The sequence below is a fragment of the Protopterus annectens genome, chromosome 8.part0 (assembly GCF_019279795.1).
Source record: "Protopterus annectens isolate FY-2018-M chromosome 8.part0, PAN1.0, whole genome shotgun sequence".
Lineage (NCBI taxonomy): Eukaryota > Metazoa > Chordata > Ceratodontiformes > Protopteridae > Protopterus > Protopterus annectens.
Window position 1 is genome coordinate 661408511 of NC_056741.1, and position 17711 is coordinate 661426221.

Sequence of the window (17711 nt, forward strand, 5' to 3'; positions counted from 1 at the left end):
ATCACTCCCTCTGTGTTTCAGGCATTACATTTTGGAATTTCTGATCCTTAGGGCTTGCCTTTTGTCATTTCATAGTCAAAAACTATTTTCCAATTTGCCTTTTGACATTTCATAGCAGAACCTATTTTGCAAAACAAATTCTGTTTTGTAGGTACCCATGGAATTTCTATGCCAGTACATTTGAAACACATTTATTTTCACCTTTGTTCAACTTTTTTTTTTATGTATAAAGTGTATAAAGCCACCTAGCCCTTTACATGGTACCTTTTTGCCCAAACTGCATGTCACTGAAAATATTTGTAAATTTCTTGCATAGCATTCATACAAAGATTTTTTTTTTTATTTAACACAATGTCACACATCGGAGTAGATTTATTTTGCTCGCAGTTCCAGTTTTTCCTGTTAGTGTTACAAGGAAAGATCTACATGGAAATGCACTGTCAATTAAAACTGCTTTTAGCATAAAGACTTACTTCCTAATAGGAATACCTCTATATAGTTAAACAAAGACCCAGCAGATACATGTCAGCAAAGCTTATGTATGTGAAACTGTTGTCAGTGCTAACTGGCATTGGCAATAAAATATAATAAAATAAAATTTATTTCAGTTGAAAGGGAAAATAATTAGACCATTATGCTTAGGCAAAGGTCTACAGTAACTAAATAAGAGACATAACAGTATGTCTAGGCAAAGGTCTATAGTAACTAAATAAAAGTCATAACCAGTTGATTACATATTGAGGAAGATAAGTTGTTAAACATTATGCAGTACAAAATCTTCTAAAGTATATAGCAATTGTGAATTAAATAAACACACTCGTAAGACGTACGGGTTAATTTTCGATGTCCTCACACTATTCATTACTATAATTGTTGAGATTTTAATACAAAATTCTGCTTCATATGTGTATTATAGCAATAACATTGGCTGCTATGCAGTGAGGACATTCAATTTCAGCATTTGCTATTAGTATATGATCACAGAATGGGTGAACATGTTGGTAATGAGATAATACATCAAACGAAAAACAGATAGAGAAAGCCACTAAGTTGATAAGTATGCTGCAACATTAAATCTATTGTATTGTTATATTCCTTTGCAAACCCAATACCTGGAAGATTAGCACAAATGGCTTAAGATTTAGACAAGTAAAAGTAACTATATTGTTAGTAGTCCTGCAAAATATTCTTTTAAATAGCTCATAGCAGAGTGACTGGGACATAGAATGTATAAATGATGCTAAATCCAATATTATCACTATCCAAATTTAAAATTAGGCACAATAGCTCTTTCTCGGAGGGTATGGCATTGCATATTGAGTACCATTCAATTGCTAAACCATTTCAGTAAAAATGCTTAATCAAGCATTAAAATATCATCAACAGAATATGGAAATCTCTTTGGAAAGCTACTGTACATGGGCTCACATTCACCTTATATACTTTCCCAGTTTCATACCAAATTAGTGCCTTCAGCACAAGACTTTATTAACAAGGTGAGAAAATGTCTTTGCTACTTTCTAGGTCATTAAAACTGTTCTAATTAAGAAGTTAAAATAAATGTAGTAATATGCGCATTAGCATTTGGTAGTTCCTAATGAAAGCCAATGTCCTACACCTACCCTTATTGTATTTATACCTTTCTTCTATTCATGTAAAAATATGATTTTTTTATTTGACATTGCTATTAAGTGAATAGAAAGTGATAAACTAATTCATTAATTTCAGAGTGAATAACATAGTATATTGTTGTAACTCAAATCCATCATTCATGGCTTTCTTTATCAACATGCTTTAAAACAAAGTTGTGATATCAAGCCATCTAATTTGTTCAGCACAGTTCAACACATATGTATTGCTGCTGTCATGGCATTTATGTAAGAAAATAAAGTATTAGATGATAAACTCTTTCTCTTCATATTAATAAGAATTATGCACATGCAAATTTAATTAACAGCACACCTTCCCACATCTATATTTCAAAATAACCATATTTCGTCTATAAATAGCAGATGCTATATATTTTAAACACCACAGTGGGCTGTTTATCGAATAACAGGAAATCATAAAATAGGCGAACTAATTTCCACCACTAAACCACAAATATCTCAAATGAGGAAGGCAATGGCAAAATAAAAGGTTTGCCCTTCAGTTGTGATATGATTATTCAGTTTGCAAGAGATGAAGATGAACAATTTTGCAACATGCTAGAGAACGCATTAATCTTGGTTTTCTGCTTACCTGGTGAGTCTTAATATTTGTTATTTTATCTACAAGATAAGACAGTACTGGTGGAATCAATCTGAAAAAGTATGAAAATTAATATTATTGCAATTGGCCATATTAATAATCACTAATTTCATTTAAATATCACCACAATTTTTTGATAGGAAATGTTATTATGTTTGAACAAAACTGATCAACCAATTAATCCACTTTTCATAAATTATTTTTTATGTCATTTCAGCCCTAGAAACACGCCTGATACAATTTCCATCAGTTTTGAAAGTGAATGTTGGGGAATCTGCCCAACTAATGTGCACCATTCATGATGATGCTCCCTTCTGTTTTACTATAGTATGGCACATTCAGAAACCTGGTGCACTTCTAAAAATGCTGGAAGTAAATAACAGGTTTAATTTTTCAAAAAATGAAGCAGAAACAAATTGTTTTTTAACGATACATAACATACAAAAAAGTGACGCTGGGATATATTTTTGTGCACGCTGTAGCTATGCTCTTAGCTACTTTGGAAGTGGGACCAAACTCATTGTCAAAGGTAAGAAAAGTAACAAATATGTGGGTATAGATTTGTTTGGTAAGTATAATTGTTAATAGTTTAATCTTTTTGTAATAACCCATATGGCTTGCAGGCAGTTTTTGTCTGTGTGTTTGGGCTGTGTTTCATTGAATACAAGTAAAATTAACGTTATGCAGTAATTGTGACATCATTTAAGTTATACTATATTCTTGTACATATGACTAGCAGTTTGCATACAACTATGCATAAGTAAAGCAGCCACAGACTTTGTATTTTATATATCACATATTTATAAGTGGTGATTTATGAATTAACATTTATCTACAATCAAACTGTGCAAACTGATTTTATAGAGGACATGTTTACAAGAAAATGACTGCATAATGTTTTGTGCTGTTCTCTGTAAATAAGGGAGAAATGCTTGCTAAGGCTTCAAATGCTAAGCTTATATATTTTTGAAGTGTTGTTTGGCATTTTGTGAAACTATATGATGTGCATATACATGCTTTAAATTTTGTTTAGCTTTATTATCTCCACTGGCTAAGCAATTCCTTGAAATTTAAGAAATGAAATGTTTCTACAAAAGATAACATACATGACATTGCTGGAACAAATCATTTTCCCCATGGACCATGGTTTTCAGAAACCAAGCTAATAAGCTGAGAAACAAAATAAAACAAGATTTCATTATTTCATAGGTGATTATTCCTAAAACTGTTCACAACTGAGCACACCAAATCTGACTTCACAGTAGTACATTAAAGCTCATATTTATTTTTGAACAGTTCACAAATTAACTAAAACCAATATTTGTTTGACCGTGCATCAATAATTTCAAAACCATACGCATCAATAATTATCAAATACCTAAATTAAAATATTTAATCAAAGCACATTTCAAAATACACTGAAAGGCGCAGAAGAGAACAAAACAGCATTTGTTTCTGAAGACATTGCATTGACAAAAGTGGTAAATAAAGAAGGTTTACGCTAATTCTGTTGTGTTCTCTGCTGTGCCTTTCAGTGGTTCTTTTGTTGGGTTTTTTTTTAGTATAATTTTTATTACTGTCAGTTGGGTATTATTCTTGAGTTCACATTTCAAGATTCTTGAAATTATAATTCTGAGAAAGATAGACCTCTGCTCATTTAAACACAGTAGTACCATTAGAAGTATTTTGTGATGTCACTGTAGAAAATGAGGCATTGAAAGCGTCATCCACACAACTCTTTTTTAAATCTCTTGCTTATGTTATGTTATGCTGGGATTAAAAATGTGACTATGGAATAAACTTTCTCCTGCTAAGGATAACTTTTTATAGTTGATATAATAACATTACTAAAACATAAATAGAAACATACAGTAATACAGGAGTTTAGTTATAATATTCTCACTGAAATGCAGACTAAATTCAATATAAAAATATATATGGTAATTCCAAAGAAAAAATATAATTTAACTTTTGAAGTATTTAGTGAAATAATGAAAGCTCTCTGTAATACAAAGAAAAAAACTTTGTATTAAATGCAGTAGAGAAAGATATATAGAGAAGAACATAAATCCACATTTATGTGAACTGCCATTTCACAAATATATAGTAACATACTGGGTTTACATTACTTCATCAAGTTTTTGGAAACTCAAAATTCATATGGTTGAGACCATATGATCCAGTTTCCAAACCAAATGCCTGAAATAAATAAAAAAAAAAAAAGAATCTACATTTTTGTGTGATGGGAGGAAGGAAGCCCCCTGCACCCCCTCCAAATTATATATACAAACTCTGAGATTGCACTACAGTCGGAAAAAGGGTAAATCTCCTTCGAAGCAGTTCAATATATATTGCGATTTAGTGGTGATTAGAAAATATACTCTTTTCTTCACTGTAGTGTGATCTCAGAGTTGGTATATATAATTTGTAGGGGGTGTGAGGGCACAGACCACCACATGTGGGTTTGCAAAAACATATTTTTTTTTTTTTATTTTGAGTTTTCTGGCATTCGATCATGTAGTCTCAACCATATGAATTTCAAGTTTCCGAAAACTTAATGAAGTAATATAAACCGAACATATTTGTCAACTCAGTCTACTCATGTTTAAATAATTGGCAAGGAAATTTCAAAAAGTAATTTTTGTCTCACACTGGTCTTAATGAAATTGCTTTAAAATGATCCATCCAGAGTAGAAGTTCAGGTGTTCTTACAGAGTTGTCTATGTGCTGCAACACAATGCTAGTGTTACAGCCTTTTATTTTCCTTGTAAGAAAATGACATCTGCAACAATATTATTTTTGTTATCATGTCTTTCCTGTCAACATATTGAATTAAATCTCAAAACTATGAGAATCAAAACATTAAAATAATTAATTGCTATTCTTCTAAAGAACAACAAAATATTAACATATTACAACTCACTAAAATTATTTTTTTCCCTGTGTAAAAACCCTAACACAATATAGGGAGGATATTCCAGTACAGCATTGCTACTTATATATACTAACATCGAAATTACTATAGTTCAAAAATAAAGTTGATTTTCCAAATATACAGTAAATTTAGACTTGGCATATATTTCCCTCTGTTCATACTTAAATATTCATCATTTTAAAGAGTGTTCTTATGACCCTTGAATATAAAATAGGAACACTCTGTTTTATCACTGTAATCTCATTATGCTTTGTGTATAATTTTTATTGAACTTTTTCAAAAATTAAATGAATAATATAAATAAAGGTAAAGCTAAAACACATACCACCTAGTTCTTTTATGAAGAAATACTTGTTGCTTCATTTCTGTGGGCAAATCTTTCAACTCACCTCATACTGTTACTTATGATTACTTTATAGTATATTGATGTATACCATTCACATTAAGTATAAATTTAATTAATTTGATGGAAATAACATATGCGTGCATTAAAATATTATATTTTTCATCCATATCTGATGATACTAAACTTTTTCCTGACTGATACTAATGTTCTATCTCGAATAACAATGCACACAGTAAAGTACAAAAGTACATTGTTTACTATCAACATATATGTTCTGTAAAATTAAAAAAAATATTTTAAAGATTTTACAGCAACTGATTTTTCATCGACATTGCATGGAAAATCAGTGTATATATTTTGCAAGAGGAAATTTATTTTAAAACACAGATCCAGGGTATGTTTGCAACAAGTATCTAATCAAATTGTAGGGATGGGTCCACTTTTTAAACAGCTTATCTGAAAACATGCATGCTTGATTAATTTATAAAGATCTTAAATTGCAGTGTTAAAAGTAGCAAATAAAGTGAAACAAGTGCAGATGCAAATCCCTAACAAAACATGTCTAGTAATAGTTGTAGTCACACTTTTTGGCAAACAATTATCTTTCTCCATGTCGTATAATTCACCAGCCTTTTTTTTTTTTTTTTTTTTTTTTTGTTAATACAGTCTTGTGAGTATATTATTGTGATAATTACTAAAAATTATGGTATTCTAATGGTATGTAAATATTATACCATCTAAGCTAAAGAAAATCATATGTCTTTTAGGCAACTGCCATTCCTGACCAACAGGCACTTCAACACAATATTTGTTTATTAAATTTTGTATATTTTAAAGTTATTTTCAACTAACTCAAACCAGGTAGTTAAAGAGCAGTGTGAAATTCTGTAGAATTCTCTTTTAGTGATGCATTAAAATCCTAAGAATTCCCCAATAATGTTATTATTAGTGTTATCATGATAACCAGTTACAATTTGGAAGAAGCAATATTATTCCTAAATTCGTATAACAGATCTAAATCAAATGAAATGTGTATACAGTACAAATTAAATGTATACATATATGTTCGGCTTTTTTACTGTTTATCCTTTATTTAGGTTCAAAGAAGGTTTCCATTTTGAAAACTCTTCTTCTCTTGAGAAAACCATTCAACTGTTGATTACTGGTTTAGATTTCTTCCTCATTCAAAAATTTAGCTGCTGTAAAGAGAAAATTTTAGAAAGTAGAAAAGAGAAAAAGTAACTTGGATATTGATATTATCAATGTTTGCTATGCAGTATATAGTCTGTTGCTTAAAGAAACTATTATATTTAATGTGTTTAGCCTTTAAGCCTCTAAAGACCTTAAATGTTGTAAAACTTTAAAAATTCTCTGAGATAAGGTTTCTTCCTCATGCGTAATACATGAGATGATCACAGTATTTGTTACATATTGTATCAAAATGTGAGCTCCCTACTGAATGATCTAAACTCATAATTGCCAGCCTGACAACAAAAGAGGTTAAGTTATGAAGGCAAATATTTTTTTCTGGATGATTTATCTCACTGTACCTCCTGATGTGTGTGTGTGTGTGTGTGTGTGTGTGTGTGTGTGTGTGTGTGTGTGTGTGTGTGTGTGTGTGTATACACACACACATACACACACACACACACACACACACACACACACACATATATATATATATATATATATATGTGTGTGTGTGTGTGTGTGTGTGAATCCCCTACACATTACCGAATCGCCACTTACCTGAAACCCACATGAACTAGCCAAGAACACTGACAGCAACAAAACACTGACTGCTTAGATCACTGACTCAGAACTAATGGTAAGTAAACCATTGGCCAACCATGAAGAACAGTAAACCGAAATAAAAGACAACACACCCACATGGGGAACTGCACCCCCACACCCCCCTAACTAATTATTCAAACTCTGAGATCACACTGCAGTGGATGTAAGGGGCAAAGATCAACATGCTGGCTGAGCAGTTACTTACCATTAGTTCCGAGTTGGTGTTCCAAGCGGTCAGTGTTTTGTTGCTGTCTGTGTTCTCGGCTCGTTCATGTGGGTTTTGGGTAAGTGGTGATTTGGTGATGTGTAGGGGACCCATATATATATATATATATATATATATATATATATATATATATATATAAAATTATACCTAATAATAACTGTACTAATCTGAGATATAGTAATTGGACATCATATATGTTTAGAAATGTAAATTCTCCGGCACAATAAAGGCTATCCTTCTGGTGTAAAAAATTGTCCTTGCAATGTAAGATAGAAACTGGCAGGCAACTCGGAAGCTTTAAATACTTTATTCCACCAATTCAGCACATACGAAGAAACAACACGAACCAGCACTCCATACCATAGAACAAGGAAGGAGACGAAAGCGCTTAATTCAGCTGTTCTATGGTATGGAGTGCTGGTTCGTGTTGTTTCTTCGTATGTGCTGAATTGGTGGAATAAAGTATTTAAAGCTTCCGAGTTGCCTGCCAGTTTCTATCTTACATTGCAAGGACAATTTTTTACACCAGAAGGATAGCCTTTATTGTGCCGGAGAATTTACATTTCTAATGGTTGTTGGTGCTTCGTTTTTGGTTACAAGTTGCCTTGTTATTTTTCCGCATCATATATGTTTGCTTTTAGCAAATTTATTCTGATAATCAAAGTGGTGGTTGTCACAATTTTAACAATAATCATAAAGGTGACAGTTTCATGATCCAGTAAATCTTTTCTCTGTGGAGTAAAGCTTCAGACACTACTTGATTATTTTAGTAGATAACATCATTCATCTGTGGACTTGTTGAGCATACATTTAATATAAATTATCTGCCAGAGAACAGATAGTAGGTTATGAAGGGATCAATCAAATGCCAGCATTTTACTGGAGAAATCAGACAAAAAAAATCTCTGACTGCTACTGTTCTATGATGGTCAAAAGATAAGGAATTGTCATCAAGAGTATATAGATTTCTTATAGCAGTATATGATTTGATGGGGTGTGTTGCCTATATTGTAGGACAGGTAATGTATTACTTATTTTATTTATTTATTTATTTATTTTTTGCAAAATTAACTGTATTTCTGTTCTTCATATTTACTTTGAGATTATTGCCTTTATATTAGTTGTTATTATAGTCTAACCCATGCTGCAGCAAGTATGAGTCAGTGGAGGAATGAATAGTAACACCCAAGTTAAAATCATCTTCAAACTTAGGTAAATACTGGCAAAGAGTGCTGGTTGAAGGTCTGAGATACAGATGCTAAATAGGAGAGAACACTCATCTCTGTAGTTTTCAGGAGTGGCATCTGCAATTCTAACGACATGGGTTCTGCAAGACAACCAGTTACCTATCCACCATACAGCTTATGCTTTTATATTCAGATTTACAACTCTGGAAATAATGTACTAATTGTGAAACAAGGTAAAAGGCATTGAACAGGTCCAGATATGTAGTACGTATAACATAACTGCTATTCTCTGCTTCAGTGCCTTCTCAAACACATTAAAAAGGTTTAAGAGGCAGATCTTGACTTTGACAAACTCAGAATGATGAGGACTCACGTTTAAGAGATGTTTTCAATGTCCAGGTTAATGAGGTATGCATATTATTAATATACTGTCTTAACAATTAATAAGTTATCCAACCTTTACCTAATATTTATATTGATTCAGGGAGTAATAGTACACTAGTTCTGGACTACAACTGGAAGATCTACAACTATCTAAATCTTGATAAACATTGTGATTTGCAAACTAATAATACATATATCCTGCATTTCACATCATGATTTCATTTGTGAACTTTAAACTATGATCAAATAGTATAGCGCATCCAATTACTTTTCTCTTATATCCATCTATATAATTATATATATAACATTAATAACATTCTATATAATATAATCATATATTAATATACATACATATAGAGATTAATTCATTTATTAAGGGGGGGGGGTTGTTGTACTGGTTAAGGTTAAAGGATTTGATTCTGACCTTGTAGGTTAGACTTGTAATAGTCTGCAGTTTGATAGACAAGTGTTTACTAATGAAACCATATAAATGGAGTTTGTTTAATGAATATAACAGCCTAATAAGCACATAAATCCACTTCTGTTTTACTGTTGATTCTATTACATTACCTAACTGAAAATCCCAAAATGTTTGGAAATATTTGCAACTGTAGTATTATTTATTTATTTATTTATTTATTTAATTGAACAGTTTTCCCTGATGGACAATACTTCAAAATGTATTTGTTGAAAACCACTTTCCAAGAAGAACAAATTAAGTTTTCTTTGCAGGGTGCAAGTCTTGCACCTCCAATGTAGGGGAGATAACCATACCGTTTATATATGCTAAGTTCAAGGTTGCACCACAGTGAGAAAATAGCAGCATTTACTATTTGCTGAAAATAACTTTCAGCAGACTTTCCTTCATACTTCTCTCAGAAAAACAGTAGTCAAACTCCTCTCATATTCCACTTGTCATATTATCAGAATACTTTCAATAAGAAAACTATTCAGATTATGGTAGGGACAATCATAATACCCGTTTTATAATTTGTGTGCGTGTGTGTGCATGTGTGTGCAGAATTAGTAGTGGCTGGTGACTTCAAATCAAATGGGGGCTGCAGGAGACAGTGGAATGGGTGGGGCCAATGTAAGGGGTGTGGCCAATCAGAAAGGGGTGGGGCTATGCCCAAAACCAAAAAAAACTGGGACTTTAATTAAATATGCTGCCCTGGGTGCTAAACCATCATTATGAGAGTCCAATCAAGCCAAAATAAAGTGGAGAAGAAAAGATATTTCAATGCATTGGCTACATGACAGCTTACTTAATATCTTGATGGAAACAAAAAGGCTGTGAAGCATAAAAAAAATTACTTTTTAAATACATTACTGGAATGCTAGTCAAAATCAAGTATAAAAAAACAAGCAGCACTCAACTCAAACCACATTTCCTTGCACTGCAGTTCTAATTATTTATATTCAGCTTTATAAAAGTACCAAATAACATGCTGAAAGTAGGAATCTCTATGATACCCCCACTTGTAGCATTTTGTAGCTGAAGTCTTCCTGAACTGATATATAGAAACAAAGCAAAACATAAAAAAAACCCAACAAACCTTCTCTTAGGTGCATGGACTGAATAAGCAACAAAGGAACTATAACATACAGAAGTGATGTTTATTATTTTATTTCCCTTCCACTGGGCTGACAGAAAGGCATAGACCTGTTTGGCTGTAACAGTGACTTTTTAGTACAATAATTGACTACTTATAACCACCTCTGATATTTTTCCAAAATCATGTGACTTAATAAAAAGCAACCTATTTAGAATGAAAAAATAATCAATCATGCCCATTGCTAATAATACATATATAACTTTAAAAAATATAATATAAAATGTCTTTCAGATTTCATAACAATTTGAATAATACTGAAGAATGCTGCAGTTCTTCTAATAGTGGTTAAAAGATATGTATGCATGTATATGTATATAATCATATAAATCTGCCAAGATTATTCTTAGTAATTTTTATTCAAATCTGGTTTTACGGGAGAATCTGCATTTATAATCCACTTTCTTTCTTTCATGTTTAACAATTCCAAATATCTAATTGTATTAAATGTTTACTGTCTAATGTTTGCAATGGCACATAAACACATGTATCACTAGGCCATATAAGCATAGGCTTCTGTAATGCATTTCTATCATTCTTACATCTCATGGCACTTAAATGTTATAAAACAAATGCATTCAACATATAAGTTATTTGTTCTCATTTTAAAAGAGTTACATGTATAATGCTCAAAGTAAATTGTCCATGAGTAAGTACCCATAGTCATTTCATAATTTGGAATGTATGCACTATATTGATTCTGGTAAAATGCGTTGTTACAAATACATATTTACTTCTGCTCAACATCTGAAAAAGGGATGCATGGAATTAAACCATGTTTGCAATAACTAATATAATGTGACATCTTTTTTCCCATTAAATTTATCCTGTTCTGACAAAAAAAAAGACAAAATATTTTACGTAATAAAATTGAACTATGTTCATTAATATCTTATTTGATCATGTAAGAATTGTTTCAGGCAGTTAAATAATAAGTTACAAATACTATGTTGTCTTCTTCTGTGATAATCTCTTTCTATTTTTTTTGTAACTGTTCTGCCTTACTTGATTCCTGATAGCCATTGAATTTTGTATACCCTATGGGGAGTTATCAGATACCTTTCCATATTCAGAAATAGCAATACAACTATGCAGTGCCCCCATGGTTCCTGTCACATGAGTAAGGCATACATACTAACATGTCTGTGTTTATCTTGCAAGAAAAAAAAATCATAAATTCAGTGTTGATAATAAGGGTGCATTTAGTGTTGTAACTATACTCTCTTAAGAGTCCATAAATCTACTAATTGTTAATAATAAACATCATTAATACATATTAAATGCCTTACATGGACTGTTTAGGAAGGTTTGTATAAATTACATTAAAATGAAAACAAATCTATAAGAGTAGTAAGAAGAATACCAACTAAATAAGTGGACTATGTATTAAGAAAAATATAAGTTTTGGGTAATGAGCAAAACAACAATTATATCTGCAATTAACATAAGTATCTTGGTTTATCCTTACCTCCAAACTTTAACTAAATATATCCACATTTACTGTATCACATCTTGTGATGGGAAAGTGTAGTATTCCTAATAAAAACACCCAATTAAAAATGAATAGAAGTGTAAGAAATGTTTTAGAATCTTTAATTCACAATGAATAATAACTAAATTACATGTTAATTAATATTTATTAATATTAATACATTTAAGGAAATCTGAGATATGAATGCATATACTTTTCAGTAAATCATTTTGTCACATCCAGCCACAAAATATAAATGCATTTACTATGATGACAAATAATATCAGGTTGGATCACATTTTGGAATTAGTGTTTTAGATTCAGAAACATTATTTTAAAGCTCATCAGATTGCATACTTCTTTTGCCAAAGACATGTCCCAGGACTTAATAAAATCCATGTAGGTACAGTGCAGAGCTTACATGGAATGTTACCATGTCTGTGTGCACAGTTCCCCCTCAGCAGCATTGCCAAGCATATTAATGATGGCTCACTGCCAAGCAAGAGTTGAGGAACATGGTTATTGAATCAGTGTAGGGAGAAGTGTAGTGCTTTTATGTTCATTTTTTTTTATATAAAAAAGCATGTTTGTGTGGTGAGGCTCAGAGCACAGCTATGCTAAGTGGTGCCCACAGATAAGACAACTGCCAGTCATCTAAAAATTTAAGCTGGATGTATTTACTTATTTATTTCAATGTATGTTTAAGCATATCTGAGCATGTTTGCATGGCACAATGCTCAGCAATGCTTATAGATAGCTATGTGGTATATGTAAAGGTAAACATGATGTCTGAATATCCATGTAACAAAAAACAACAGACGGCACTGAAACTGGTAAAGCAATGAAAAATGACAAACCAGCTCGTTGACTCAGAATTTAATCCACAAAGAGACACCAGGTAGAAACCATAAACGACACTGTAGTTAAAGCGCTTTTCGTTTGTCTTGTAGCAAACTTCCTCAGAACATAACCAATGAGTCTGTAAGCAGTACTTTTAAATGGAAAAGTGCGGGAACCCTACTCAAGAATTAAAGCTATACACAACTAAGTTTATACGGAAGTGTGTGTACTTCAATCTTTTATAAATGATAAAATAACTAAGTAAATAATAACTAAGTCTACAAAAAACTTATATGACATACACCACATAATAAATAAAAGCATATATATACATGCAAATAGTTAAATATACTTATTAATTTAAAAATCAGTTAAAAAGTGTTTATTTACGTAAACTATTTAATTTTAATATACAAGCGATGGAACATGCCTCGTTCAATCCTGGATAGTTGAAGGCATTCAATCTAATCTGCCACAACAATTCAAGTTCCTCTAATTTGAACGAGGCAGGTCCACCTCTAACATCTTGTACATATTGAACAATAACTAGAAATTTAAATTTATGACCAGAAAAAGAGTGAAGGTGTTTGGCCAAAGCATTATCCAATTTACTATGAGCCATTGCATACTGATGCTCATAGACCCTGTCTCTGAGACGTCGCTCAGTCTTGCCGACGTAAAATGCATAACAGTCAGAACATTTGGCTAAATAGACTACAAATTTACTATTACAGTTGAATTTTGATTTTAACCTATAACAAGTACCATTAATCGTAAACTGGTTAGTACAGTCAACATGTCTACAATGGTTACAGTTTTCACATTTGAACATTCCCGTAAGTCTAGAAGTAGGTTTGTTACCACTCTCAATAAAGCTTTTGATGTTCCTACCTTTGCTAAATACTACGTGTGGTTTAATACCCAAAATACCAAAAATAGAGGGATTATTCCTTAGCAAGTCCCAATTTTTTGATAAAATTTCAATAATAAATTTTGATTGTGCGTTAAATGCTGTTATAAAGGAACGCTGAAAAGTTTTTTCTGGGACTATACTAGAGTCAACTTGAAGTGTGGTACTCTCCTCAACAGCAGGTGTCTCAACATCTAAAGATCTACTTAGGTGAAGTAATGGGTGGAAATGTTTAGACTGTCTCTTGATTTTGACTTCATCTATTAATAAGTCAACTAAACACTCAGGGTAGCCACGATGAAGAAACATATGTTTTAAAGTATCACATTCATTATTAAAGTCAAAATCGAGGCTACATATACGTGAGGCCCTTATGAGTTGTCCCTTTACGACCGATCTTTTCTGGTGGAATGGGTGGCAACTTGAAAAATGCAAGAAAGAATTAGAATATGTTGGTTTTCTGTAAACTTGTCCCGTGAAACAGCATAAAGTAAGATTTTTGACCAACAAGATATCCAAATAAGCTATAGATTGGGTACTAAATGTAAAGGTGAACTTTAAAAAATTGGTGGATGAATTAAAAATATTGACAATATCAATAGCCAAACTCTCATCTCCTTTGAGAAGAATAAAAATGTCATCGAGAAAACGGGTGTAATAGATCATAACATCTGGTGAGTGAGATGAAATAACAACTTGGGATTCCCAATGTGCCATGACCAAGTTTGCCACACTGGCACCACATGGTGAACCCATGGCTAAACCGATTTTTTTGTAAGTAAAATTTATTGTCAAACATGAAAAAGTTGTTGCTTAAAACCAAATCCAACAACTCTGCTATAAGAGAAATGTCAGATGCTGAAGCATCATGTTTTTTCATGATGTCAGCCACCCATTCCAATGCAATGTCGTGTGGGATACAAGTATAGAGGTCTTTGACGTCTATTGTCAGAAAATTGTACCCACTATTAAAGGTCAACTCGTTGATCTTAGATAAAAATGACCATGAGTCTTTACAAATCTGAGACTCGAGGGCCACGTATTTTTGCATTATACCATCTACAACTTTAGAAATGGCATAAGTAGGTGAACCACGCCCGTCTATGAGCGGTCGCATAGGAGGATTTTTTACATCCTTGTGGATTTTGGGTATTCCGAACAATGTTGGAAATCTCGGAAACATTGTACATGTGTAGTCTAGCATAGTTTGGTCAATACGACCTTCTATAAAGAGGTCATATAAACATGATTTTATGAGACTGTAAGCCCTGTTTGTTTCAGACCTAGAACTAACCTGGTACGTCTCATTATCAAGTAGGACTGACATACGGGCTGTATAATCCGCTTTATCAAATACCACAAGACCACCCCCTTTATCTGGTTTACAAATTTTAATATTTTGAGTTTGTATGTAATTTAAAAAATCTTTTTCTAAACCTGAAAATTTGCCTTTTGTGGCTTTTTAAGTGTGTACTAAATTCCTCATATCGAGTTCACATATTTGCTCGAACATTTGAAGAAGGGGGTGGAGGGGTGGATCAAATGTGCTTGCTCTATGATATTGACTTTTCTCTGGGAAGTCATTATTGTCCATAAAATAGACACCTAAATTGAGTTTTCTGGTGTAAACCTTAAGCTCTAAAATAGTTCTAGAGATGTCCATGTTAAACCAAGGAACATAAGTGTATCCTTTCGAAAGAAAGTCCACAGTACTGTCAGAAAAGTTATAAACTTTAAAGTCCTTATCTCTGTTAAATATAATGTCAGGACTTTCAGTAACTGGACTGGTTACACTTAATTCAATAGTGCCATTAATAGAGTCTCCGTCAAGACTTGAATCAATCCTGTCCATGTCTAAAACATCAGGCACTAAATAAGTGGATGGTAAATCAAACGGTGAAACTGGAGACATAAAAGAATGTGGAAAAGTTGGTAAAGGTGAAGAAGGGTTTTGACCTTCTTTATCCACAGGTGAATAGGCCTCTACCCTTAGAAAAGGTTGCATCACCTTGGTGGTTTCTGGGCCTTCTGGTACTTTGGCCTTGCACCCATTGAGTTGTAATTGCGAAAATCCCGTTGGGAAGAATTAGACTTGTCAACTGGGTCAAGTTGTAAATGTCCACCTTGATTGTATTGCCTAGAATTGTAATTATAATTAACTCTGGAAGAGTTCATGAGTCTTTCACTCCTCCGTGGGAGATCCTGGCAGGGTTCATTAAGCAAAGTTGATGGACTACCAGGACAAGGAACGTTATCAGCTTGGTGTCTAAGTTGCCCAGTTGTTTGAGTCGCTGCTTGCTCAACAGGTGTAGATTCTACACCAGAATTTAGTTGTAAATCATTTGGAGACATATCAACCAGAGAGTAACCCAGTTGCCAAATTTGTGCTGGTGGAGGAGGTGGATAAGCAAGACCCTTCTTGTAAGCCAATCTATCACGCTCCAATTTTTTGACTTTGTTACTATTCAATTTTAAAAGGTATTGGTTTATACTCGAAAATGTCCTGTTATAATCAAACTTGTATCTCTCAAATTGAATGTCATTAGACACTTTAGCATCAATATCTTGTACAAAACCTAATATTTTATCTGACATAATAGAATAGTGTTTAATCATGACTTCCATTAATTCAAATCCCTGTTTGTCAAATAGGTTAATCAATTCAACATGAAATGCAGAGTCTTTAATAAGGCCTGTCGGGTACTGCACCTTACGTAAGCCTTTAGGGATTATTTTAAGTTGCAAGCACTCTTTCAAATATGCAACCTCAAGTTGCGTTTTTTTGTATTTAAGTAATAAGTTGTCCAATAGTTTTAAATTAGCTACTATGTCGGTCTCAACAACATTGTCGTTAAATTGATTTTCAGGTAGCAAGAGAGAACTTTGCTCACATCCAAAATTGAAACTTTTATTTAACCAAGCCGTGAGCGAAAAAATATTTTCATCCTTATTCTGCATAGAATTAATTACTGACCTTGTGTTTTGAGAGTCAGCAGCAGTTGCAGGTAAGTTCCTTACACCGGGTGGTGTAGTTTGAAAAATGGCTGGGAAACCTTCAAGGGATGCTGTCGGTACGATAGCGTTCGAAGGTGGATTCAACGGTGTGTCAAGATTGACCATTCACTGGCCCTGAGTAATACTGTTGAAACTGTTTGAATCCAATATAAAGCTCGCTGGCCGTTGTATTTGCGCAGATGAATCCACAGTAATAACGCGTACGACATACTGTTCACCTTGAAGCTGTTCAGCATTAACAGTGATGTTGTTGATATCCTGCACTTCCACATCTTTATTCGACTGATGTGAGAAAACCTTGGCTAGAGAAGTATGTTTAGCATCCAGCTGATCCAACCTTTTAGAAATTGAGTCAATTCTATTCAGTAACATTATGAAATAGTTGTTAGTACAGTCATTGATACTGTCACCTGTGGTAGTCTTTAAATCACCGGATAAATCAATTTGAACTTCAGGTGCAGAAAAATTACGAATCTCACTGGTGGAGCCAAGTGTAGGTTGCCCCAATTGTAAATCCAAGCCAGGAAGAGCCATAATAACCAAAAAACAACAGACGGCACTGAAACTGGTAAAGCAACTTTTCCATTTAAAAGTACTGCTTACAGACTCATTGGTTATGTTCTGAGGAAGTTTGCTACAAGACAAATGAAAAGCGCTTTAACTACAGTGTCGTTTATGGTTTCTACCTGGTGTCTCTTTGTGGATTAAATTTTTATTCTGAGTCAACGAACTGGTTTGTC

At 32.9% G+C, this 17711-nt stretch overlaps 1 protein-coding gene across 2 annotated transcripts in view; it reads left to right on the forward strand.

Annotated features, from left to right (window-relative positions):
• Positions 1-2182: 2182 nt before the first annotated feature.
• The window catches only part of LOC122808037 (immunoglobulin lambda-1 light chain-like), an 87939-nt gene continuing 72410 nt past the window's right edge, over positions 2183-17711 (forward strand). For both annotated transcript variants that reach the window (XM_044079024.1, XM_044079025.1), the window contains exons 1-2: positions 2183-2244; positions 2468-2779. In XM_044079024.1, coding sequence (XP_043934959.1) covers positions 2205-2244; positions 2468-2779 — 352 coding nt within the window. In that variant the 5' untranslated portion in view covers positions 2183-2204. The remainder of the gene's footprint in view (positions 2245-2467; positions 2780-17711) is intronic.